Raw genomic sequence first — 27,250 nt, forward strand, 5'->3', positions numbered from 1 at the left:
AGAATAGAACGCTTGCAGAAGAGGAACATCTGGCCAGAGAGGATATGTTGGAACAAAACAATCAAGCATTTTCCACACGTGTAGATAAAAGATGACAACTAATAAATGCAGACTAAAGCACGACCTCCACACTTTAGATTTCTGACCTTGTTAACTCCTATCAGTCCCTTCCAGTTCACACAAAGACCAGAAAATCCCTCCCTAGCACTGTTTTGCTAATAGCCTCCTTCAAACCTTGCCCCCAGCCCTGCGCAGTGGCCCCCCTCTCAGCGGCAGCGCAGTCCCCGCCAGGAGGAGCGCCGGCCCTCCTGGCCGAGCAGTGCCCGCCTCGCCTCCCCGGCCTCGCGCACAGCCGCCGTGCCTTCTTCCCCGCCGCCTCCCTGCGCTCCAGCCTACCCTCAGGCCTGCTGGTTTCGGTGCGTCACAGGATAGCACGTACTGCCAGGTTGGAGCAGAACACAGCTATCTAATTTATAGAGAAAATGAACTTGTTATGCTAGTGGTATTTTAATGAAGCATAGCCAGACTCAGTAACTCTCATCTCCCCCATATCTGAGCTCTTTGAAGGGAATATCATATCATTTCTTCTCTTGTGAAGCACCTAAAAATTAATCAACAGCTCCAGAAAAACAACCCAGCAAATAGCTACAAAGGATTGCCACATACAAGACAACACTCATGTGCCCCTCCAGCATTATCCTCCTTGCTCAGGGGCATTGACTAAAAGCTACCTTCGCTCAAACACTGGGTGCAGGAGGAAGAGGTTCAGTGATCAGCAGGAGTTAAAATTGAACTCAGGAAAAGAGTTCAGCATGGCATCGCTTTTCCATCAAACATGGAGTGCTGCTTAGAGCTAGTAGCATCTAAAGGACCAGGGACACAAAGGAACACAAGTCCTTTCTGTACCCTAGGAAAAAACACAGGGAGTTGGATGATTAGGGTGTAGAGATTTTTTTTTTTTTTCCTAAACTGGGGCAAGTAGACTGACCACATGGAACATCCTACCAGCCAGCACAGGCAACTAGGAATGGCCACATAATTCCCTATTAAATATTGTAAGAAGTCACTTCAAAAATGTGTCCTTTTAACCATGGCCAGCTCAGTCCTGCAGGTTCACTCTCCACCTCTTCTTTCATGCGTGTGTTAGAGTGCTGTTCTAGAAATTCTCCATTATAGCTAACAATTGAATCAAATTAAGGCAGCTGTCTTCCAAACTAAGTTTGGACATAAACTTGAAAAACTTAGCAGTTTGGGAGAAATTAAGTGGCATTTTTTGGAATATGGTTTTTTTAAGTATCAGTTTCCATGTAATTAAGACAGTGTTCCTTGACAGAAAGAAAAGGGTTTTTCTGTTTGCCTTTTTTTTTTTTTTTTTTTTTTTTTTAATACAAAACTGTTTTCAGAAAGCACTTGAGAGCATTTTCTGTCTCGGTTAAACACTAGTTATGAATAGTCTCAGTTGCGCTTTTCAGTGTAAGTAACTGTGGTCAATACAAGTCTCTACTCGATTATAATAACAAAAACCCTAGCTAGACCAAAATTCAATTAAGGTCAAAGGGTGTTTAAGAGACTTGCCTTTTCTTCAGTAATAGCACACTGATAGACCCGTACCTACCATTTGCAAGACAATCTTGGGTCTTTTGAGACTCACCATGAGAAGTTACCCTCTAAATGTAGCGTTGACATTGGATGATCAATTCTAGCTAGTGGTATCAAACAGGCTGATAAACCAAAAAACTGTCATTCTCATTGTACACATGAAGTAGATAGAATGCAAAATATGTAAATTTCATAACCTCTATTCTAGACCATCAAAAATTACAAGTGGGCAGTTTCCAAAGATACCTAGAAACATTCTTCAATCATTCTCAATGGAAAATATAGTTATCATATTGGCATATCAGAAAACATTTACACATGGAAAAAGAGAGGGAAGATATTGCAGCTACCTTTTATTTTTTCCTCTCTCTCTTTAAACACTCTTAGTCTGTGGACTTTGTAGACTTTATCACAACCCAGAAAAACATCGATAGAGAATTCCAGCACACAAACAATTTCAAATGAATTCTTTACAAAACACTGATAGATGTGCAGCATTTGTAATATTCCTTCAACATGCAGATAGCACTCTTACAAAGCACCATTTCTTCAACAACAGAGTAGATGCAACAGTAACAGTTGTAGTATAAAAATAAACACAATCACTCTGCTAAAAATTTAGTGCAAAATAATGTTTTATCATTTGAAAATGATAAAGTTTTTTTCCAGATACATTCTCTTACAAAAAAAATTAGAAATCTTGAACAATTCCAATTCTATCTCTGCTCCTTCTAAATTCTTTGCATGACATTTTCAAGGTCTAGAGTTCCAACTTTTGAGGCACTGATCAAGAGCTCTTAAACTCTATTTAAATTGAATCAATACCATGCCTCAAAAAAAGAGATCGTGTCTAGCTTTGCTAATTTATTAAATATTGAAGTTAGTCTCCATGATCTTATTTAACCTGTTTTAAGAGTATCCCACTTTCAATAACATCTAAAATGCATTAAGATAGGTGTATCTTGCATAATTTGTATCATTAAGAAGTCCTAGATTTCTTAAACAATGAAATGCATCATTCCAAGTGCAATGACTTATAATTCAGTCTGAAGCACAACTACACTTCTCATGTTTTAGAAAAACATTGAAAAATGTTTTCAATCAGAGAACTGTTTTATTAAAAGGCTACTTTAAATAGTACAGTCCTGAAGGGCTGCAGGAGTCCCTTATCTTCCAATAACTCATCACTGAAAGGCTGACATCCAGTACCATCAGTCATTAAAAGAAAATCCACCAAAAAAATTTAATTTGAACATCTATGAAGCGGTTAACTTCACTAAGAGCTCAGATATTTAAATACTGCTTCCTGTTAAAGGGACACCTGCACTCATTAGTATTCAAGTGCTTGTACTCATTATAAATTATAAAATAAAACCCCCAAAATCTTTATTTTTCCTTTTTTTATGGAAATAAAGACTACATTGAAAATCTGAAAGCCAGTCCTTTATATATTTTTAATTAATTTAATTCATAACTATGCTACTTGGAAGCTACCTCATGGAAGAAGGTCCCTTTAACAAGGAAGGAAACCAGTATCACTTAATTAGGATGTGTGAATGAAATCTGTACCTATGTGTAAATGGCAATGCATTCTGGGTTGGTTCAGCCCTTGGTTCTGAGTTCTGTGTCACTTCTGGCGTTGCTCTCTCATCATCTGTTCCATTAATACTTTCTGGTGTTAAAGGAGACTGAATATCCCCTCCAGCTGATTCCTTAAGTAAAACAAATAAACAATACATTACAATTACACACTGACCTACTCAGAAAGACAATGTGCATATAAGCTCTAACATTAATTCTTAGAAGATTAAAAAATTAGGCAATATTAATATGAGGCTCACAGATTTCCAGCATGTTTCATATTCATATTTTATCATGTGATCACTTAGTATATTACTATAAAATTCAGATCATCATACACAAAACATAACTGACTCATGATTTATTTGCAGGTATCCAGTCTTCTGCTGCTTGGTTTTACAGTCTTGTGTGTCTTCTCTGATATTACATTCAGCCTTCAGGCAGGTAAAGAACTGGCTACTATTCACACCCTGGATCTCTTACTTTATATTCTAACACAGAGAAACAAACAATCTTGATATTTATTTCAAAATCTAGCTTTAGTATTTTTATTAACCAAAGTGAACAGTGGGAGGCCATTGCTGGTAACACTCACTGTTTCTCGTACGAGCCATTTGTAAAGAAAGCTCATTCAGCAGAATCCTTGCAAAGCTTGCATAGACATGTTAGCCTTGACCTAGCCTTTGCTGTTCACAGTTTCTGTCTGGGAAGAAGAATACTCCAGCTACACTCAGGCAGCTTCCTCTGCTGGATGCCTGAGAAACTTAAAGGCTGACAAGGAGGTATAGTGCAATTTTATCACACCTCATCACACCAACACCAGACTATTTGCTGTTTTCTGGTCACTAATTAGTATTTCCATCTTAAAAACAAAGAAACAAACAAAAACACCCAAAGAACACTGTAGTTCACATCCTAAGTTAAAATACCATGGGCTTTTCAAACCCTGTATATAGTTTAATACTTTTCTTTCCAAGTAAGAATCATTGCTCTTATCTCAGGAGGTAAACGAGTCACATAAGCTAAGCAGTTAATTTGGATTTTAGAACATCTTAGTAGGCTCTCAGTAATCAACCATTAACATTTAATTCTAAGATATAAGGCTTTCATGAGCAGAGTTCCATGGATGGCAAGGAGGGATGCCTATACAGTAGAGAACTGCTAGACTTGCAACATTTCCAAAAGCTAAGCATCTCCTTTGGCCTTGCAGCCTCTTACTGTCTGCATGGAGAAGAGAAAAGGCTGCTATTTAACATTCTGAATGTGAAGCACAAGCAGTCTTTGAAAAGCTAGCTGCTACTCTTCTCAGCTCTTTGACATTCTGCATAGAAAGCTGAACAGTAGTTCAAGAACAGTAATCATGAAAGAAATTGAAAACTGAAAGTATATGAAGATGCTCAGGACCTTAAAAAAAAAAATCAGTTTCTAATTCTGAGCCTTCAGTTGTGTTTGTACCCTTCAACTAGTTTACAGGGATCACACTTTTTGAAAGCCAATACTGAATCTGATCTACATCTATAGAAAGAGTTGTCCTTGACGTTAAAGTTTAATTAGATGAAAAAATTCAGTCCTGTTAAAGGAAACTAGATCCAGTTGTCCTTGTCACCTTCCACAAAGGACTACCATCAGTTAACCTAAAATATTGTAGTTCCAAGTTTTCACTGCACTTGGAATTACATTCAGCATTTGCAGCAGAGTGCAACAATTACCAAAATCTTTTATTCCCACATATAGTATTTCTCTTACTCTACAACTTGCATTAGTGGGTGATACAGAATTGTTAGAATTAACATATGGTAATATGTTAGTACTAATTTAAAGTTTTATTATATTTTATATTTATCAAGTTATGCAATGCAAATGCACAAATATCTCCACTCTGTGCCTTCTTATTAAATTCCTACTGATTAAAAAGCAGAAAATTACCTTTCACTGATTTATTATATAAATGCAAATTATCTACCATATAAATGTTAGTATTTATAAATCGAAACTATTACTTTCTTTCAGAAGTAACCTTGTTATTTTATACTCAAAACTATTATCTTAATTGTTAATATTTCAAAGTCAAAACTAAACCTCAATTTCTACAAAACTGAATTTTACTGAACTGAAACCATATTGAAATTACCTTGCCAACTCCACTCTCCTTTTATACTTAATCAAGCACATGCATTTTTCCATACTAATTATGGATTTTGGTCTGTTTCTCCTCTTCCCAAACCACATTAGATGTTCTAAAATACCCATACAACTTTCCAAAAGAATGTTTTACTTATATCTTTTAGCTAAAATCCCGACAACACTGTTAGATAAAGGAAGAGCTTATTCATAAAAAAACTCTTTTCTGTATGAATGAATAAAAATGATTTCAATATAAAAAATTAAATTGCAAGTTCCAATCAGATTTATTTTTCAGTAAGGAACTTTCATAGATTTCTAATTCAAATGCAACTCAAATGATAGATCAATGCAGGCAAATGTCACTGTCTATATAATACCTAAAGGTTTGCTACTTACAAATTCATGATAGATAGATCTGTACGTAGCACAGAAGCATCAAATTCTAGTATGTATTTCTTCTAATAATACAGATTAATCAGTGTTCTCACATACTCAAAACTACCCTTGCTAGGTAAATAACTTACAATCTGCAGCCAACTATAGAGAAGCTGGTCATGAATAAAGCACCAAATATAACAGAAAAAGCTACAAAATCAAGCTGGCAAAACTAAGTTTGCAAATAATATATTCATACTTCATAGTATTTAGAAAGAACATAAGAATTTTAGAAATGTTTTTGGGAAGATTTCACAAGTAACAAACTGTTATTAGTGCCTCATATCCACTTCAAGTTTTAGAGAGTTTGGTGAGAAATTATGGTAAACTTAAAATATATATATATTAAAATACAAGAATATATAAAAATATATATCTCACAGTAACTTAGTTCTAACATTCAACTGTGTAGACACTAAAAAAGTCCTTATGTTAAAAAAAAAATCAAACCTTCTTATAAACCAATGACATATTTTAAGGCCTGATATTTCCCATTCATGAGAACTACAAATAGACATTTTATACATTTGACAAGAATGGATTGTCAGCTCTTCTGTAGCATTAAATCATTTTCTCTTAAATTTTTGGAGGATATTGAACTTCAAATCACTCATCAGCCCTAGACTTTGAAATGGGCTATGGATTAGCATTATTTAAAGCAACAACAAACAACAAAAAACAACAAACAACAACAACAAAAAACAACAAACAACAACAACAAAAAACAACAAACAACAACAACAAAAAACAACAAACAACAACAAAAAACAACAAACAACAAAAAACAAAAAGTGTGAATCAGGAGTATTTTGCTATATAAGAGTTGTTCAGAGGTCTGCACTGTCAGAAGGATCCCTAGCATTACTAATCAGTAGGTTGGATGCTGGTGATGCAAAGCAGTATAAAAAGGACACTGTCTACCGTCTATAAACTAAGCATAGTATATGGGAATTCATCAAAAGATATCCCAGGCAGATTTCAGAGTCTTACAAACAGAATGTATGCACTCACAAGAAAGCTTCTAAAGTAAAACAAGCAGAATCCATAACAGAGATTAGGCTATCTTTTAACGCTGGGTAAGTACAGAACAGAAACAAATAGGGAGTAGGTGCTTAACAATTAATTCTCAGTTCCAAAAACTACAACAAAGCAAACCAGTTCCTGCTTGTGACACCATTTTCTTAGGAAGCCTTCCCTACTCTTCCCTGTAGTCACTGTTCTTCAACAAGCTTGTTTAGTATTGACTAGCAACAGCATAAGACTGACAGCTATGGATGCAGATGCCGTAATAGGTATGAAATGTTTGTTCCAGGACAGAAATTCACACAACAGCCCAGAAAGGCAGTCATTCATAAGCTTTTACAATAAAGTCTGTATTTCTACAAAGAGAAAAAAACAATGAGCAATAAAGCCACAGAATCACAGAATAGCTGAGGTTCGAAGGGACCTCTGGAAATAAACTAGTCCAACCCCCCTGCTCAAGCCGGGTCACCTAGAGCATGTTACAGAAAAAAAAAACCTGAGGTCCAGACTCCAGCTGGTCTAAGACTCATGCTGAAGGCTGCAAACCTACAACGTGAACAGTTTAGTTTATACTTGAATCAGATTCAAGTTTAGTTTGAAAAAGGAGAGAGTAAAAAACTAAAAACCCCACACCACTCCATCAACCAACAGTTTTCAGGCTATAGCTTCATGCAAGGCTCAGTAAACTCCAAATGAAAGTGTTGCTGTTCAATTCATAAGCAAACCTGTAACTGAAAATAGACCATGGGTGATTTGTCACGGTGAGATCCATTGTTTTGTCATGAGCAAAATAATTCAATGAGGAGTCTGGGATAGAGCAGGTGGCACAGCAGTAGAGAGTATTTTAGTTTTATATAAACAAGATAAGAGCCTCAAAGATAATTTACTAGGTCCGAGCTAAATGGATACCAGATGGGGTACTTATGTGCATAGGTCGTCTCCAAACAGATCAGATACAAATAAAAAATGTGTATTATACACATCCCTCCTATTACAGAGGGCTAGAAAGCTCAAGTTCCTTCATGAAGATATGTTTTTATTTGAAGAAAGCACTAGGCACTCAGAATTTATATATAATAAAGCAGCATTTCTCTTGTAATTTGTTTCTCCAGGCCACTGTCCTTTGGACAAGGTCTTTTTTACAGTTTTTACGTTTACCAGGTAAATGGTGACTTTATATATCACCTGATAGTCTGGGAAGCTAAACCAAAGCCTACTGGTAAATAGGAAGAGAACGGGAAGTATTAAGGAAACAGTAAGAATATACAGTTTAAATTTAGCAGCAGAATAGCTTAGGGAAAAGGAATCCCTGCAATCAAGTAGCTGCAAATTGGGCTATGTATTTTTTTTTTCCTACTACATGCTCCACAATAAAAAATATCCACAGAATACATGCCATCAAACAAAATAGCATATCTCAAAACACTCCTGTGTGGAACTACTGCTTCTTGGTCACTGAGTAAGTCTTCTGGTGAGAGAAAAATCTACCAAATAGTACCAACACTTTGCTAAAACTCTACAGCTTAGAGAAGCAGCCTAACCTCAGTAGGCTTTGGATAAGATTCTTGTTCAGAAGCTATCCTTCCAAACAAAGACAACTCTGAAAAATATTTGAGTTGTAAATACACTTTCTATTAAAGTGAGATTTCTGTTATCTCTTCCATTTATTTTCTATTAATTCTTAATTTCACTTCAACTTTTGGCATGAACACAATGCAGGACATTCAGAATAGAGAAACTTGCACATGTAGGGTTATGTCAAAGCTAAACAGTAAATCCCTTATGCAAGGTTTTATTGCACTACATGCAGAGATACTTTAGATCTGTAGGAATATCCTGAAAGCAGAAGGCATATCTATTTTTTTCCTCTAGAATTATGTAGCAAAGAGGGTAAACAATGTACCATATCCAGCACTTTAAACTGGTATAAGAAGAAACTTTCTAAAGCAATACCAAGAGAAATAACACATTTTATATAAACTTTACATGTATATTTTCCTGTTTTGATGTGCAGTATCTTTCTACTTATTCTTAATTTGGTGCAAAAGAACTCTGTAAAAGCCAGAGAGAGAATTAGAATTGACACTTGTAGATAACCGGGCTAGTGTTACCAAGGCTTGCTCGCACACTACCTCCCAATACCTTTCCTGTCAAAAGCTTCCTGAAAAGCCATGTTCCTGCAAAATCTTGACTAGCAAGAGACTATCTCTTTCCTCTTTTCCTCTCCCTCTCTGCAAAGGATAACTACACAAAATGGAAAGAAAAGCTGTAAAATGATCAAGAAAGGTAATAGTGGCATTATGGCATTACAGCCACTTTGGGGGAGTTGATCAAAATCAGCAAGTGCTCCTGCAAGTGTTCTTAGGGTCCCCACTGCCAAGTACCCCTCTTCCCCCAAGTCATCATCCTCTCTGAATTAGCCTCAGTGCCATGAAATACCCAGGAAGTGCAGCAGTCTGCCATGAAGCCATTGCTTTTCATCTGCTCCCAACCCCAAAGTTTCTGATTCAACTCCCTTCTCTTTAGGGAGCTAATAAGAAGCATTAAGTACGTGAAGACTATTATGCGGATGTGTCAGTACTTGCACTCACTGTATCTTTTGGAATAATGCACTAACTTATCAACACAGCTAAAAGCCAAGAGATGAAAGGTAAGGCCTGAATACGAAATTATTCTTAAGTGTGCAGTAATTAAATTGCAGCTCTCAACATGCATTACGGAACTGCTCAAGGTAACATTTCTGTAACTGTCTACAGTATAAAATGTTAGGCTCCAGTATCAGGCATTAAGAGTAATCTGTACAGGAAAGTGAACAATATTAATAGCTCATATAGATTAAGATGAAAGCTTTAACTCTGGGCATCCTGCTTCTGAGTAATTCACATTTATGTCCAAACCAAATATGTCACTCCATTAGACAACGTTAGATTTAACTTATGAGTCGAAAATATTACTCAACATGTCAAAAGAAAAGCACAGTAATTGTTTTGCCTATAATACTGAGTAACTATAGAGGCCTAACTGAAGTACTTCACTGTATATAAAGCAGTTTATAGGTTAGAATACTGAAATTCTTATTTCTGTCATCAACATGCTTATTTATGAAATTTATCAGAAGCTTAGAGAAAGTAAAGGAAACTACTAAGAAAAACAAACAAACAAACAAAAAAAAAAACCACTGCTCCATTTTTTTCCTGGCAGTACAGCAGTACAGCAAGCCATAGCTCTGTGGTAGCAACAAACTTATTTGTCCAGCATGTTGCAAACTGCCTGAAATCCTTGTTTCAAAGATTAGAAGTATGTTGCAATACAAAGCATCCAAGAGATGCACTGATTCAGCGAATGAAGATGCACTCCCTGGAAAAAAAGACTGCTGCATTAATCCTACTGAATTCAGGAATACCTGCTTAAATTTTAAAGCTGTTTCTTCCTTGCCTTTACTATTGCTTAAAATAAATCAAATTGCTACACCAAGAATCAGGGACACTGGAAGGGAGAGGCATAAGTCTCATGCAATTTCTTTTCCCAAAGCAAACTCAGAGTATCCACTTTCAAGAAAAATAATTGTAGGCATGACTGATGTAATATGACTATATTAATTTATCTTTCTGTTGGGCCTATATTAACCCAGTTCATATGTTCTGAGATTAGGGGAGGTTTTTTTGGAACTCTTTTCACAACATGTCTACCTGTGATAAAACTCCAGAATCTGTACATCAATCTCTCCTCTCGCATCAATGCATTTCACAACTAAATACTAGATAGCATGAAATAGTTTTTTAAAGTGTTTGGTATTTTACCAACTCTGATTTTTGCTGGAAGGATTCTTTATAAAGTCCTTTACTATATGTTCCCTTCAGTTTCACAGATACAATGAAAGAAACACACAAATGGTCTTTATTACAGATTTACTTAAATAACTGCTCACTATCTTTACTCAAAAGACTTTTTTGGGGAAAGCTCAAAGAAAGGAAGGAAAAAAAAAAAGCCTAATTTTACTTCATAGCAAGTCCCTTTGACACTTCCACAGTGTACATTAAAGGTATTCTTAGATTTGGCACTTCTAGTTGACTGTAGAGGTTTCAGGGTAAACTGTGAAGTATCCCAATCATTTCTAATATGACATAAGTGGATAATATACAATACAAATTCTTAAAACAGTAAGCAGCACAGACTATGAGGTTCTAGGCTTCAGACAAGCGATAACTTACTTGTGAGGGTGTACTTGTTAGCTCCATCTTTTCTTGAGATTTTTCCTTTGCTAGTCGTGCAGCTTCTTTGAATTCCTGAAATTTGTCCGCAAACTGAAGGTACATATGTTGAAAATGAGAGAAAGAAAGAGTAGGCGTGAAGTAGTTACATTGCATGCAGAACAGAATGTTATACTTAACATTTACAAAGTCAGATTCTGTCAGTAGAATTTTTAAATTTTTCTCCTTATTAGATAGTCATTTAAGTGAGTTAGTGACAAATACCTTTCAGCTATTACAACTGTTGATATGATAGAAAAAATATGATACAACAAAAGTAGTGTTATCTCTTACTGATAGCATGAAAAAAAACCACTTCAGTTATGGCTAATAGTGATAAACTGCCTTACATAGCTGCTTTCAGGTTCAGATTTTATTGTCTTCCTTGCAATGGACGATCTGGTTCTGAAGCCTACTGAGGTCAGTATTACCCTAGTCTTCAATGATTTTCGTTCTCTGATGTCTGAAACAATACTAACTTATCCCAAAATTATAACAGTATTCAGACTGCTGCTTATTTAATTAGCTATTGAAATTACAAGTATTGAGCCAATTGACATCAACCAAGATAAAGAATGAATCTGTTGAACTATACACTCATATATACTGAACACCAAATTCAAGAATTGCACATTGAACAGTCATATGAGGCTTGATTTCTCTGCTACGTGTACCTTCTTTCTGAAAAGAGTTGAAAGTGCAATTTAGAAATGCATGTGCCTTTAAAATTGAGATTAATTTAATAAAATGGCCTAGATTAGCTTGCTAGAGAAGAATCTAGCCTTGTAGTTCTCAACTTTATACTACACTAATCACTAGAGTAACCAAACATTTATTTTTGCTTGCTTCTTTTATATAGAATTGTATTATGATCAGCTTAAGATAGAATTGATTTTGCAAAAACATTGAAAACTTCAACAACAGTTTCTAAATTTCTCCAGCAGTAGAACACGAAGAAATTGTTTTGCACTACCAGCATTTAGAAGAGATGAAGGCTACTTCTGCATGTCACAGTTTCCTCAACTATTTTCAATCAAAACCTCACTTGCTATCCAATACCTGAAAAGCCTTACTGTTTTTAACTTTCTTCTTCTCCCAGAAGACTTTGAGGAAATAAAATTCTCCTCCACTGGAAGCCTGTGTTTCATTTGTCAGGTCATTTAAAAGCATGTTTCCTGCATATTCAGGAAGAGAGACAAAAGATACCCTGGAACTCAAATGCAGCAGCAAAGAAGGTCTCAAAATTAGGAAGAGATCACTGTAACTAGATGGCATTCATTTAAGACCTGTAGATAGATCTCAAATTACATTAGGTAACCTAATATTTAAATAAGCATTAGGACCAGAAGATTGATAAGTGGAAAACATTAACATAATGTTTAGAATAAATGGCTCAAGAAATACAGAGCAGTAAATACAAACTTCTACATAGTAGTGGTATAAATTGTTAAAAGAAGTAACATGAAGAGAGAGAAATAATGTTCTGGGAAAGAGTCAGAGCTAAAGCAGAGGAAATTCTCACAAATTTACTAAATTCCTTCAAGCAGTGAGGTAATAGACAACGGCAATCTCTTTTGATAAAATCCCTAAATAACAAAGATCAGATCTCATGGAATTAGAAGAAGGGTTCTCTGAAGGATTAATAATTTAAAGAAAAGTTGTGGAAAGAGACTATGAGAAGATCTCACAAGTACTTATTATAGTACTTTTGCCATTTATCATATTCTTAAATTATTTGGAATAAATCAGGTCAACTATTTCAAAGAGAAAAGACAGCACATCTGAGAGAGTATTTCTCTCCATACAACAGGTTTCTGTCAAAAGCACAGCCTTATATTGTGGTTGAGAGATTATGTCTCAAAAGTTTTATGTGAATAATATAGGACATCCTATTTCACTTACTACAATTGCTACTTACTACAGCAGCAAGAAGAATTCTGCTAGGAAATCCTGATTTAGTGAGGGAAAGCAGTATTCTTCAACATAGAAATTATCTTTTAGGTATTACTGACCTCTACATCATTCCAGATGAACAATCTTGTGGTGAACTTGTAGTCTGATATATTACGAAAAGGTCTGATGAATATGAACTGATGTTCAATTTTCTTTTATCTTGTTTGCATCTAAAGAGTTAATTAGAATGCCTTTATTTTTCTATCAAAGATATTCTCACTCAGCTAATTCTCAGTCGCTATTATGATAGATAAAGAGGTTATCACTGTTGTAGTCTACTCCAGTGAGCTGTATCAATTTAGAAGGACAAGGGCACATAAGCCAAAAAAGAATAGTCAAACCCTTACTACAGGCTTTAGGATCTGATTAGTGACACTGCTAAGCTGACAATGATGTGAGAACATACAGTTCACTAAAAGACAAAACTTCTCAGTCCTGATTATTTGCTTCATTCTCCAGGGCCCAGAGGCATCACTGCAAGGCAAATTACATATAATAAGGCTGTTCACTTAGGGACTTTATTAAATCAAATATAGAAAAGAAATTCCAAAACCAATTTTTAAGCAGCTTCTAGGAACAATCTGTTTCTGAGTATATCCATTAATACAGCTTATTTGTGAGTACTATCACTAATATTCAGTAGAACCTTCAGCCCTGAGTTAGATTTAATGCCTTATAGTACCATATGTATCAAAGTGATTGCTTTGGTGTACTGGACTACAATGCTAGTGCACTGAAGTGAGAGTTAGTAATCTTCTGTCTTGTCTGTCTGCTCAGAGAGATGTGATTTGTCTAAAGCTGCACCGCAGATTCAGGGTTTATATTTCAGTTTTCTGAAGACCAATATAGCTACCAAGCTCAAGTGACAAAAGTTTTTTTTTGTCCACATCAAATAATCATTTGTTAATTTTACAACACAGGAAGTTTCACCTTTTTGAGTTTTAGCAGCAATGATTAACAGTTTTAACTCGCAAGAAAATAATTCAGATACAATACTGTGTAAACAGTTTGCTGAAAAGGTCCTGAAGATTCCTCACCATAAGCTTCTGAAGAGGTCTGCGACTTGTTATTTTTTCAAGATTGTTGTGATTTTGGAAGAATACGCAAATCTGAGTAACTTCTGTTCAGACAACTACTTTTAAAAAAGTATCTGCTTTAGTTTTTCAGTTGATTGTTACAACAGCAATACAAAGTTTGAAGCCAAGGGCTTATTAAACTCTCTTATATGTCAGTTTGAGGGCAGCTAAAGAATAAGAATAAAACAACTGTGACTGAGAAGGCAGTATCACTTGGGGAGAGCAATGAAGTGAAAGAAAGGACAAATGAAAAAAAATAGAACATTTCTGTGACAAGAATAACCTACTGTTGAAGCATCCTATGATTAAGGGAAACAAACTAGTAGATAAGAGGCAAACTAAATTAGCACTTATACTATATAGCTTTAAATACTAACAAAAGTTACCATTATTTTGGTGAGCAAGTGCCTCTAGCATATATTTCAGCCAATTTACACCAACTGAAATAAATGACAAAGTTTAAGCTTACTGATGCAATAACATGTGCATAAATGTACAGTCATGCAATTATATATGCATATATGCAATAAACATTATTCAGAATGAGGCTTACATTTTATAGAAAAGAAATCTATTTGATTATTAAAAGAAGAATGCTTATAAAGGTATCATACAGTCCAACTGAAGCAGATGTATAGATTCTTCCTACTTTTTTTCTAAAAGACCCATGCTTATCCTTGAACAATGACTACTACTTTCTCAATAGACTGCTTTTTTTTTTTTTTTTTTTAAATAAGTGAGGCAATTACTATTATTCCTTACTCAAACATGTACTATACATTACTACACATTCCTTTTTATTACACATGGGTTTCCAGATCTTTAGTACAGTTTGAAGACAAAAGATCTGTTTAAGGTAGGGGCATATTCCTAGGCTGAAACACTGAAACAAATTCTTTATCTGAGAAAATGACACTAGCTTCTACAGGTTCTTGGACTCATCTATCAGAGGAGTATCAATAATACACGGTATTGGAAATGGGGTGCTCACAAGAACTACGCTATCACTTTGATAAGAAAAGGGTAACTAGTTTCCTTGGACTAGGGCAGGCTTCCTTCCCTCACAATTAGATCAAGGTGTGTGGGGGGGGGGGAGGGGGGGGGAAGAGGGAGGAAATCACATAGGGCAAAATGTTTTTTTTTCCCTGTATTCAAAAAAGAAAATTTAGTTGTTTTCTTCCACATTGGGGATTTCTCCTACTAACTTTACCTTAAACCTGACAATGTAATAATATGCACCACATAGCAGAAAAGTGAAAGTGAATATGGTTTAAAAAAATCTGAAATTCATCTACATTTTTTCCTAGAAGATCAATATACAGAAGAAACTCTAAATTCTTCACTCCTTTCAATTTTATCATGAAAAACTGTAATGGAAGAACAACTTAAAAAAAATAAATCTAATAAATGAATAATCAGAGAAGGAATAAATATCATGCACTGCAATAGCCTAAACCGCTCTCCTTTCTTCAAGGATTTAAAACAAAAAACAAAAAAAAAAAAACCACACCACACACACACACACACACACACACACACCAAAGTGTTAAAATCTTAATACCACCATTACCTACCTTGTCTTTTTCCTTTGTAAGGATGGATACACAAAATTTGTGAATAACAACAGTAGTGAGCACCGAGTCAAGATGCAACCAGTAGTAATTAAATATTCTTAGGTCTCTTGATTTCCCAAAAGTTTTCATTAGTCATACTTACTTTTGAGAGATGATGTTCAGATGAAAATCCCAAGCCATAGACTGTATTTGCCCTGCTGTCTGCCCACTGGCCAAACTTCTGGGATGTTTTAGTAAATGTCATGTTGGGGGTGATAGTGCTATTTATTATTGCCTGAAAAAAAAGCAACAGTTGTAAAAGTTGTTTTTCTGATATTTGATTACTCATAACTGAAAATTACGGATAAGTACAATGAGCCACACACTGGCAACTAGAGAACAGTTTTCTTCTAATCCCATCACAGCTAAAATTATGCAAGCACGTACTGGCACATATTCTGGAACAGGAGCAAAAACTGGGCAGACCACCTGTTTGCAATTGCAAGCAGTAATTTAATAGTGAGCAAGTCTAAAAAAGGTCCACTAAAGCATCCACGTAGGCTAATGAGATAAGAACAGAACTAATAAAGTCTTTGTTTGCCTCACAAGTGTATTTCTCTGTCCCCCAAGACAGCGTCTCTCAAGCTACACCGTAAATTTGTTGCATTTCCCCATTGCACATGGCATTTCACAGGAAAACTACTTTGTAAGTTTCTGTATTGCAAGAAACTGTTTTTCCTTTATATATACACCCCCATGATTACAAAACAGGGTCATACATCAACTACAAAAGAACAGCTATGCTTGGAATACATTTTGTTCTTTAGTTTGTGATATGTATAGAATGCAAGTGTATCTTCTGTCATACACTTTTGCTAAGGTAAACAAAAAATACAACTATTGGACAATACTGTGGTTCCATAGAACCCAGCTGAAGATTTACCATGGATTTTCATGTATTTCCAACACACTGAAACATATTCTAAATTGGTGATGTGAAATTGTCCTGTTAAAGTATGTCAAGATAAAGTCTTATACTGATAACAACGGTTTCCATTTAACTAAAACCCCATTGGTTAGATCTTTCTCCTGTCAGTTACTGTACTCCAAAGGTTTTTGTCAATATCCTCAGAGTAGGTCAAAGACCTACTGCAACTATCTCACATTACGGAGTTAGGAACCTTTTGAGTATTAGTGAGCACATGTGTCTTGTCCTGTTTCCATGAAACCACAGACCTCTTTACTCCCCTCACAGTTCAAAGCCAGCAGTTATTGAGGAATCCCAGGACAGCAACAAAAATCCGCAGGGTCCAAATCAACTTTTCTGTTGAGTAAAGAAGAGTATTTTTTTTTCCCCTTTGAGTAGAGGAAACCGATGTGTGGAGAATAACAGCCTTTTCTCAGGATGGTAGCAGTGAGAAACTTCTACTTCATAGAGACCAAGTACAGCTTTCTCAAGCTCGAGATCTTCTAGAAGCCAAGTCCAGCCTACAATACTTGAGTGAGATGGCCTCCTGGATGGATATTAAAATGGCAGTTATGGTGTTTAATCAGCAGCTTCTGCTGATATTTATATAGCACTGGAGCACAGCTATCATCACCATTTTTGTCTGAATTCTACTGGGCAAGCCTAAAAAATGTACAGCTAAGGGGCCAGTTAAGCCAACAAACAGCTTCCAATGTATATACGCTGATTCTCAGTTGAGGTTGGGGAGGAGTGTTGCAGGAAAGCTCAGAAGAACACTGAGCATTGCAACATGTAGAGAGGCAAACAAAGATAACGCAGCACAGGGGAATTTAACAAAACTGGTGTCTTCTACAGTGGCCTTGCCAGCTCTGTTATGTTTTCATTGAATTGGAAGAGCAAATCTGTACTGAGCTCAGGATATCAAACAAACAATTCTCTCTGATTATGTTTGCCTCAAAATGCAGAGTTTGACTACTACTATGAACAGCTCCTGCAGACTTTCGGTATGCCTGAAGACTTGCTTGAATAAACACATCTCAACAGGTAAAGGGTAGGATTTGCTGCGTTACTACAGAATGGAAAACCATCTCCATCATTAAGCGTCCACAAAGTTTCTCATTACTAAGTACAGATCATCTCTGGAATTTGTACTATTGGCTTCCCACTGACCTCATAGGAAAGGGTTGCCTATGCTGCATAGGACAGGAGAGAACACAAGATAGTGGAGATGACTAGGTAGTGGAGATGAACAATTCTCTCGGAAAGGTACTAGTCTGGAGCTCTATTTTTCTTACATGTTTCTTGTCCTCTTATGCACTATCAGTGCTAGAAGTCTTCCTTTTGAAATAATCTGGTGGAACCCCAAAACAGAGCAGTGCAAGTTCACTTACTGCTTTTTAGATAGAAGCTATCACTACTGTCTATCTCTTGGTGCAGAAGCTGCCAAAATTAACATATTTGGAATTAGCTATCCTGAGAACAGAGTAGAAAATGGTCTTCCTCCCAGCTCTAGCTATGTTGCCTGTTTGCTTAGGCTATATGTGTATCCAGCCACTGTCTGATTAATCTAATATCACAGATTTGAGACTGCAGTTTTTTGTCATGGATGTAACCTTCCTCAGAAGACAACTCTCAGGACAGGAGCTTACGACCATCCAACAGGCAGGTTTAAAGCCTTGAGGTTTACAATCTGCTGCAGTGACAGTGACTTATCTGGTTGCAAACTAACCCAACAGAAAACCGAGAAGAAACCAACCAGACTTCAGCTGACTGCTTACTGACCAGGTGGCTGGCTACACAAGAGAAACCAGGAAGTGGCTGCCTAGGCCAGAATGGATACCTGATTTGTCAGCAGTCTCCATTTAGGTTGGGTTACAGCAACTGTCAAATTGCCTCCTTGCTTTTGGTAGGATGAAAACATTAAAAACAAAACAAAAAACCAGAAATCCACCACACACACTGAGAAATGGCTGCTGTCCCTCCACCACACACACTGAGAAATGGCTGCTGTCCCTCTGCCCTTTATTTTCCTGCAGAGAAAAATAAGGAGGCTTCATTCCCATAAAAAGTGTTACTCCAAAGACAGAAGTTTCTCACTGTGAAGATTACACTCAGATTCTATTGATACGAAGAATCCTTCATTAAACCAATCCATTTTACAGGGAAATCAAGACCTTGAATTCTCTCTAAATTTAAAGCATTAGTATGCTAGATCTCTTATGCAAACTAATTATGCAATAAAGCACTAAGCTAGAGCATACTACAGATATGCTCTATACTACTAGTAGTGTCAGCTAGTTTCAAAAACTAGTATTTTTTGGAAGTATCTTCAGCTTTGAAAAAAGGATTTTTTTTTAAAAAAATAGAATTTATAATTAGATCTGTATTGTCTACTCAGGTACCATTTTAACTGCTCTCCTCTACACAAGGAGATTTCACCGTTGAGTCACCAGTATAAGAAGTGTCAGATATTTCATCAAGTTTAAGAACATTGTTAGTATAAATGTACAAGGATATCTTAAAAACAGAACACAGTCAATCTGACAGGCAGACATTTAGCTTTTGAAGAAAACTGATGTTATCATCTCCAAATTTGACTGGAATAATAAACTAGCTTTCATGTTTTCCTTTCAAATAAGTTTAGCTATGAGAAAATAGGGCACATGTTTAAGCTGTTCTTTTGACTGACTGCACACCCAACAGCTGCAAGATACACAGTAGTAGTCAAATATGATTTTATCTTGTACTAAAGATACACACTACCTTTGAACTTCTTCAAAAGGGGAAAAAAAAAAGGAATCACTAAAGACCTGAGTTTAAATGTCTTTTCTGAAATCTGTATTTAGCATTAAGCAAACTACCACTCTAATGTGTGACTAGTTTATTTTATACCATTGTTAAAAGGTAAAGACCAATCAGTTGCAGAAACACTCATGGGTGACTTTTGGCTCACAGATAACATGCGAGCAGCTCATGGAACCTACAGACTGGAAAACCACTCTTTTTTTGCAGTCTCTATTTTAGATGAGCATGAATTATTGTATTTTTTTTCTAGTCTCCTTTCTTTTCTCAGAGGCTGCAAGAGACTGAATGAAAAAGAAAGAGGAACTATAGGAATAAATTTAACATCTGTTTGCAATATTAGTGGAGAAATAATGGAGCCTTCTTTCTATCACCCAGGAGATAGAAGCATCAAGATAACTTTTTCCAAGAAGACATGAAATGACTATATAATTAATGAGAACTGAAAACCTTAGCAACAACTGCTCACTGTTGTCATGTCATATTACATAAGAGATTTTATTTTTCAGGCCTCCTCTCAGTTCCTAGAGTGGCATGAGAAAAAGACTGCATAAAAGATACTTACTCAAGAGGTTATAGAAATCAGCTTTAAATTGCATCAAGTTATTATTTTACATCAGGATCTCCCTGATATAGGCCATAGGGATCAAGATACCCTATGTGATTATAAAATATAGCCCATACACTGTATACCTTATGATCCTAGAAAACATTTTATAGTCAAGTTAGAGGGTGATGAACTTCTTGTACAAGGTATTTTAAGAGGAGACAGTAGTTGCTACAGAAAACAATGTTATAAGAGAGGCAGAATCACAGTGAACAGATTTAAAAAGACCATATCCTCTGTAGGAGAATACCACCACCTTTTGGAGTTATTCTCCCAAGATTCATGAAAGGACAGTTAAATCTGTCTGGATTGCCAACATTCACAAAAATCATTATTAACTCAATGGGCCTGACCAGCTAAGCTCTCTTTTACACAGGCATCAATCTATAATCAAGACTGATGGCGGTTATACAATTCTGAGAAGGATAACGCTTTATGTTTGGCTGCTGCATCACCCAGTTAATGTATTTATTTGTTTAGGCTATAAGAACAAACAGAACATTTTTACAGGACTGAATCAACATCAATCAGGTGGAGGAATACAAACCTTTTAATTCGTTTTTAATACATGATGCAATGTGACCTGCCTCACCCAAATCTGGCTCATGAATAAGGAAAAAAAACAACAAACAAAAAAACTCACAAAACACAAAAGACTTCCATAAGCAAATTAAGGTGTCAATCTGCAATATGTGGTAGCATCTTGCAGACAAGGGTGAAGATCACATCTTAAAAAACGTAATTTTGTTTTCAAGAAAGATCTATCGATGCTGAGACAATCAGTAGAGAAGGTAAGAAAAGAAATCATATCTAGCTTTAGTTTTCAACCAGAGCCAAAACTACTTTGCTTCAAGTTATTTTCTGAATGTAACCAAACTAAAACTTTTCCAGTTACCAATTTAGAAAAACAAATTTCATTAGAAGCCAATATGAAGTACAGCTCTCATAGAAGATCTCTTTGTACTCTGATTTATAACATTCAGTTTCTTGCAGAATAAGGAGTACCTAAGGCCTCCTCATTCTCCTCCAGGGCTGCATGAAGCAAGCTAGCAAAGTTTCCTAATGCTCTGTCACACACTCTGAAGAAAGAGGAAGGACCTAAACAGGAGGCAAAGTGGGAGACAGAAATGTGATTATGACTCAAGTCTCAAGTATTTCTCTCTCAAAGATGCTTTACTACAGTCTAAATGGACACATACTTGAGTTGCTATCACTGCTCAGCACCTGAGCAAACTGAGCAGCCATGTGCACATCATTCTCTCCAAGGTACAAACCCACTGGGTGAATAAACCTCACTAGCACTGAGTATTTCAATAAAACACAGCTGGATCATATACTATTGCCACTGAGGCAGGCACAGGAGAATTGCAAAGCAGTAAATATGGCTTTACAAAAATTTTTGGCAGATGGCAACATATTAATTTGAGATAAAATTTATTTTAAATAAAATCTTTATTCAATTTTATTTCAAAACTCAGAGCTGGGTAATTATACTACATAGCCTTTTCTCCTTCGAAAATTTAACACCATTGTCTGACCAATGGACACTACAATGCACTGCAGGCTCAGATGCTAGCAGTGTTACTGACAGCCAGCTATATGCCGTATAGCAGAGATGATCCGGATGCACTCTGCTCTTAAGAATGCCTTATATTTATATTTAGCCCGTCATACATATTACATTTTATACGCAGAGATGTTTTAAAAAAAGGTACTATGATTACAAAAAAAAAAAAAACAAACAAAAAACAAACACTCTAGGAATTATCTCTAGGAAGAGGCTGAAAGCCTCTTAAAACTCTTCCATATCCTAGCACTTCACCTATGTACACCTCGGAGCAGTGTAGCTCTGAACAATGGGTCTTACCTAAAACAATGGGCCTTAATCATGATTAACTCTCAGTTAGAAACTATTTTCTTCTGAAGCATTATGTATCAAAATTGTACCAATTGCAGAGAGAGGAAACAGGAATGATAGACTGCATTATCAATATACATTGCCAATAGTGCTTTAAGTGCAAAAGAAATGCTACAATACACAAAGAACAAATAAATAGCTAACAATTGCTTAACAACACAACTCAGCAACCACTTTTAAAGAGTTGCAGCTTTAGACAAAGACAAAAAAAATATCAGTGGATATCAGTATTTTGCAAACTGCGCAAACCAATTTAGGTACGATAGATTACAATTACTATCCTTGATTTCAAATAGCATCTTGTCTCAATCTTACAGTCACACAGAAGACATTATTTGTCAGAACCAGAAGTCATTTGAAGGAAGGCTGGGAATGGAAGAAAAAGTAAGAATTAAACTTGGCAGAAAAATTTTGCTGTATTTTGATACCAGCATCTCAAATCACTTTAAGTATCACCATATAGATGATCTGACAGAAAATTCCTATATACGTGTATATACTACTAGAAGTTTTCCTTCCTCATTTAAAACTCTGGAAATTAAACAAAAAAAAACTTTCAATTTTCAGTAATGGCCAAGAAATTTTTGTGAATACTGCTATGCTCTAACAGTATTTCAGTTCCACCAATCATGAATTCATGGGTTCATGAATTGATAGGTTCTAGGAGTTGCAAGTGAAAATCTCTCAAAAGGACTATAACTTTTGATTACACTTTGTACACATTTAATGCCCTTATTTCAGAGATTTCTGAAATACTGTTTGTAAAGCTAGTTTTTATACTCACTTTAAGGACTAGGACAACCTCTCCCCTCAAATTGAGTTTTGATAAAAGCTTACCACAGAGAGCTTTATTAGGAGGGAACAAACCTCCTAATCACAATCTCTACAGAAAAAAAAAAGGGGGGGGAAGATTGTATAACAAAGAAGGATTTACAAAGTGATTATTAGTACTGAACAGATGTCCTTCATAATGCTGAAACCAATGATAAAAAAATAAAGATGAACATAGATTCTTGTAACCCTACTTATAATTTTTAGCAAGCCTCACAGGGAACATCTTTTTATCAAAGTAATATGCCATTATTAAATTAAAATAAATATGAATGCATGAAAAACAGCATTTTCCAGTGAACCTTTAAACATTTTACAAAGTAATCTGTCTCAGATAGACACTCACAAAAGCATCTGAGAAGATATACGAAGGACAGCAGACTGGAACAACAACAAAATCAAATAGGAAGCAAGTTCTCTGAAACAGAACTTACCTTTGAGCCATCCAAACTGATTATCCTGTAGACATTTCTTGTGCTGTCATAGAAGTAGGACACAGTAACAGCATGCTTGCTGGTGGGAACCCAGTTCTTCTTAGTGTTTGGGTCAATCTGGAAGACGTGAGCTCGGGTGCTGAAGATGGGTTGTTCCCTGAAGGAGTAGAAAGTAGAGCAATAAATCTGATCTGGATGTAATATGGTTGCACATAAGTGATCTGCCAGTTCTGCTTATTAGGATGCATGCACTTCACTAAGCATGATAATTTTTTCCTAAGAACATTATGTGCTGCTGCATACAGCAGATAAAGCACATTTATATAAATATGCGAACAAAATGCAAGCCTTTTAAAGTAAAAAATTAGCACCTAGCTGTAGAGCCAAATAAAGACAGAAATCTCTAAATATATATTCAGCACTGATCCATTAGCTCCCCAGTCCCCACCTTCTGTCTATCCATTTAAACTGACTATTGTCAACACAGGTGAAACTTCAACTGATTACATTGCAGAATGTCTTTAAAACCTGATTTTCTTTAAAACATTTTAATACTCAGATTATTCAAATCAATCTCTGGTCATAATCTGAAACTAATACAGCTAGTTCAATATGATTATGCTAAAACTGACATTCATTAGCATCAGAAACATGTGCTACAAAACCCTTACTCTTTGGAGCTTTTTCCTAGAAAGACACTTATGTATGTTTAACCTACATGGTTCGAATTTAGCTACTAAGAGAATAAAATTATGTAAGGTAAAATTATTACTGTACTTTAGAATTTGCAACTTACTTTTTCCCCGTGATCATTAGAAAGATGTATAATATTGCACAGAAATCTAATAGTATTTTAATATCCCTAAAAGGGTTATAAGTTTAAATTTAGCTACACTTCATTGACCAATAGTGTGGTGAATTCTTCAGGGAACATTGCAGAATTTTAAGATGGGTTAACTCGGCAGGTTTTTGAACCATTTTACTTTCCTCCCTTTCTAGGATCTGAACAAACATATCCTTGTTCCTGCTGTTCTCTCCCTTTAAGTTAGAGGTAACAAATAGTTTTTAACATATTTTTCTGCCCAAAATAAAAGCCAAAGAGAAGTTTAGGATTTTGAATGTTCCTAGTCAAAAGGCTTCAAACTGGCCTCATTTCCAAGGAGTATATGCGAACACACAGAATCATCTCTACTACTTGGTAGCAAAAAGAGCCAGAACAAGCTGCTTGCAAAAACAGATTATTATTCAGCTGGAAGTTAATACTCCTTGAAGCCCATCTGCCAGAAGATACGGTGTTCTATGTTAGGTGTTAGGAGTGATAGGACAGGTACAAAACAGGCCAAAGAGCACTGCTCCAGTGAAAAGTGAGGAGGGTCAGGGTGATCAGTGCACGTGCTAGTCCTGCAAACAAATGTCACAGTACCCACCCTCAGCTCCAGCGCATGCTCTCCCTCTAAATCAAGCTATATGAAGTTGAGTGTTTTCCTGATCCCAATCCCTTTCATAATTGCAAAAATGTTTAGATGACTCTTATAGTTTAAGATAAACTTTACACCAATTCTTACCACTCTACACTTTCTTCAATCATATTTAATTTTTTTGTTCTTATCCTCAATATTATATATAAACACATTCCATTTACCTCCCAATTAAGCATATTCAAATGTAATCCAATGCATATTACCATAACACAACCAATTCGGTAAAACTGGAAGTTTAAGAGCCCATCAGAACAAAAGTCTTAGAAAGCCCTACAAGTGTTTAAAGATTAACATTTGGAGATGAAAAAAAAAATGGCCCTTAATACACTGACTAAAAAGACAAAAAAAAGGGCTGAATCCAAATATTAAATATGTAGCTAATATATACACATTTGACCCAAACTAATATTTAGTTCTATCACAGTACAGGATATCATACAACTAGACTTTCAGCACACCACAGGTCAGAATTTTAATATGTAAAAGGTAGAACAACAATATGTAACTAAAGCAATTTAAGTCAGCAAAAGTTCAATTGTTCGATCCTGAGCTGATGCTGTTCCGTGCTTCTAACACAGAAATCTTCCACAGTCCTTGCTAAGCATCCTTAATTTGTTTGACTCTATGACCTACGTATCACTGTTGAACAATCACAGGTGTTCTCAAAGATACACCAGAGTACTTTACAATTAGTTATAGAACAGCATTAATAGAGCTTACTTGCAGTGTTTTTACTGCTTTCAAAAAACTAGAGCTACAATCTGTCCATGGGTAGTTGAAACTACAGGTTTGCTGAACGAAAAGCTGTCTCGGTGGCAAAAAGCATAGCCCCCTCCAGTTAAACTAGCTGAATAAATCATGACTGGGCCTATTTACTGGGGTAATTAGGAGTTTTTTCCCCTACAAGGATGCTAAACTTCAGATACCCTTATGGTACTAACATAAAATACATTTTGACATTTGATGAGTATTTGTACCACCTATTTCTTCAAACAAATGGAAGTTGCACATGTTATGTCTACGAGATGAAGTTCATTAATGCAAATCAGTGACTGATTCTATAAAGACCTCCAGAACTACTGTAAAATTAGATAAACTGTACTTGTTTACTTACAGTTCAGATCTACTAAAACATTCTGATACAAAGAAGTTAGTATACAAAACATCACAAGATTTACAACTTCAGCTAATCAACCTTTACTCTGAGACTTTGTTCTTACATTATCCATGTAGGACACAATGCCCTCCTAATCAAGAACTATCTCAATACAGTTCAAATTAATACAATTGAAATCATATTAGTTATATTAAATGGGTGAATTCTTTTCATTTTCCCTTGGTAAATGCTCAAACCCAGATATTTTTATATGTTTATGTAAATGTATTAAAAATATATATAATATTCTTGCCTACATAGATACGAGGAGAAAAGCAGTTTTCAGTAAGAACAATACTGTAAAAAGTCTGTCAGATCCTTACTTTTTCCTCCCTTATTCCTTCACTACCATGAAGAAGCATTTAGTACTCATTAAAAGACAGCAGTAAGAACCAAGAAAAGAACTAATCACTAAATACTAAAAGTTATCATTTATTTTTCTGAAAATATCTTGATGTTGAAAAATAAAAAAGAAACTCAGACTGCCACAGTAACACAGTCAGGCTATTAGAAATACTTGCTAAAGTATAGCAGAAACATTAAGGCTAATATGCTGTTCCACATCTTGCCAACACTAGAAACAAAGACCATGATTCTACGTGAGATCCTCCTCCTCTTTCTTCTCTCCCCACACTGTTGTTTACCATGACTTTAAGCTATTTTTGTTATCATACTATCTACAATTTCTCATGGTTGGAGTTCCATTGTCTTAGTTACTCTAAAAAAGCAAAAGCCTACTCCAAAGAAATTGTGAATTTCTACATTAATTTTCAAGAATCTAAAGATTTGATCAATTGAAGTGTTTAGGCTTGAAATAAGATATTATGCACTACTTAATGGCCACAAAATATAGGAACTCAAAAAAAGATTTAGTGCTCTGTCCTTATTCTCATTTTTATGAAATTAAGGTTTTGTTGTGGATCATCACAAGAAACAGCCTTGCTGATAAGCCACAAGACAGCTGCCAAACTTGCTGGATTAACCAGCTTTAGTCAGCTTTAACACTTTGCTTTTCCAAGTGTAAATTTTAGCCTATGTTTTTATCACTTATTTTCAAAAGCCCACAACAGACACTTTGATGCCCAGTATTGTATAATTTTATGAAGTTCAAATCTGTGAAAGTATTTATCTTCTTTTTTTCCCAGCCTGTAAACTGTTCCTTCCCTTCTGCCTTTGCCCACACTGCAAGTATGTCTTATGCTTTGTCTCCCACTCTTTCTCTCCTCATTCGCTGCAGTCTCACACATAATCAAGCAAGTTTCAAATAACGGTACAAATACACAGCATGGTTTGAAATAATTACAATCCTAAGAAGTTACATATCAGACTTTGAAAATATTAAATATCCTTAGATGTCAAGGAACTTTAGAACATAAGGGGAAACTTCTACAGAATTGATGAAAAATTTAAAATATTAAAGGGAATGTAAATGAGCAAAAGCATTGCTGGACTCTTCTCTT

General features: G+C 35.6%; 1 protein-coding gene across 1 annotated transcript in view; it reads right to left on the bottom strand.

Annotated features, from left to right (window-relative positions):
* Positions 1-27,250, bottom strand: part of HOMER1 (homer scaffold protein 1) — an 89,254-nt gene that overhangs the window by 43,429 nt on the left and 18,575 nt on the right. The window contains exons 2-5 of the mRNA XM_062599264.1: positions 23,154-23,310; positions 15,758-15,889; positions 10,974-11,066; positions 3,169-3,311 (exon numbers count right to left, since the gene is read on the bottom strand). Coding sequence (XP_062455248.1) covers positions 3,169-3,311; positions 10,974-11,066; positions 15,758-15,889; positions 23,154-23,310 — 525 coding nt within the window. The remainder of the gene's footprint in view (positions 1-3,168; positions 3,312-10,973; positions 11,067-15,757; positions 15,890-23,153; positions 23,311-27,250) is intronic.

Source organism: Rhea pennata, chromosome Z (genome assembly GCF_028389875.1).
Source record: "Rhea pennata isolate bPtePen1 chromosome Z, bPtePen1.pri, whole genome shotgun sequence".
Lineage (NCBI taxonomy): Eukaryota > Metazoa > Chordata > Aves > Rheiformes > Rheidae > Rhea > Rhea pennata.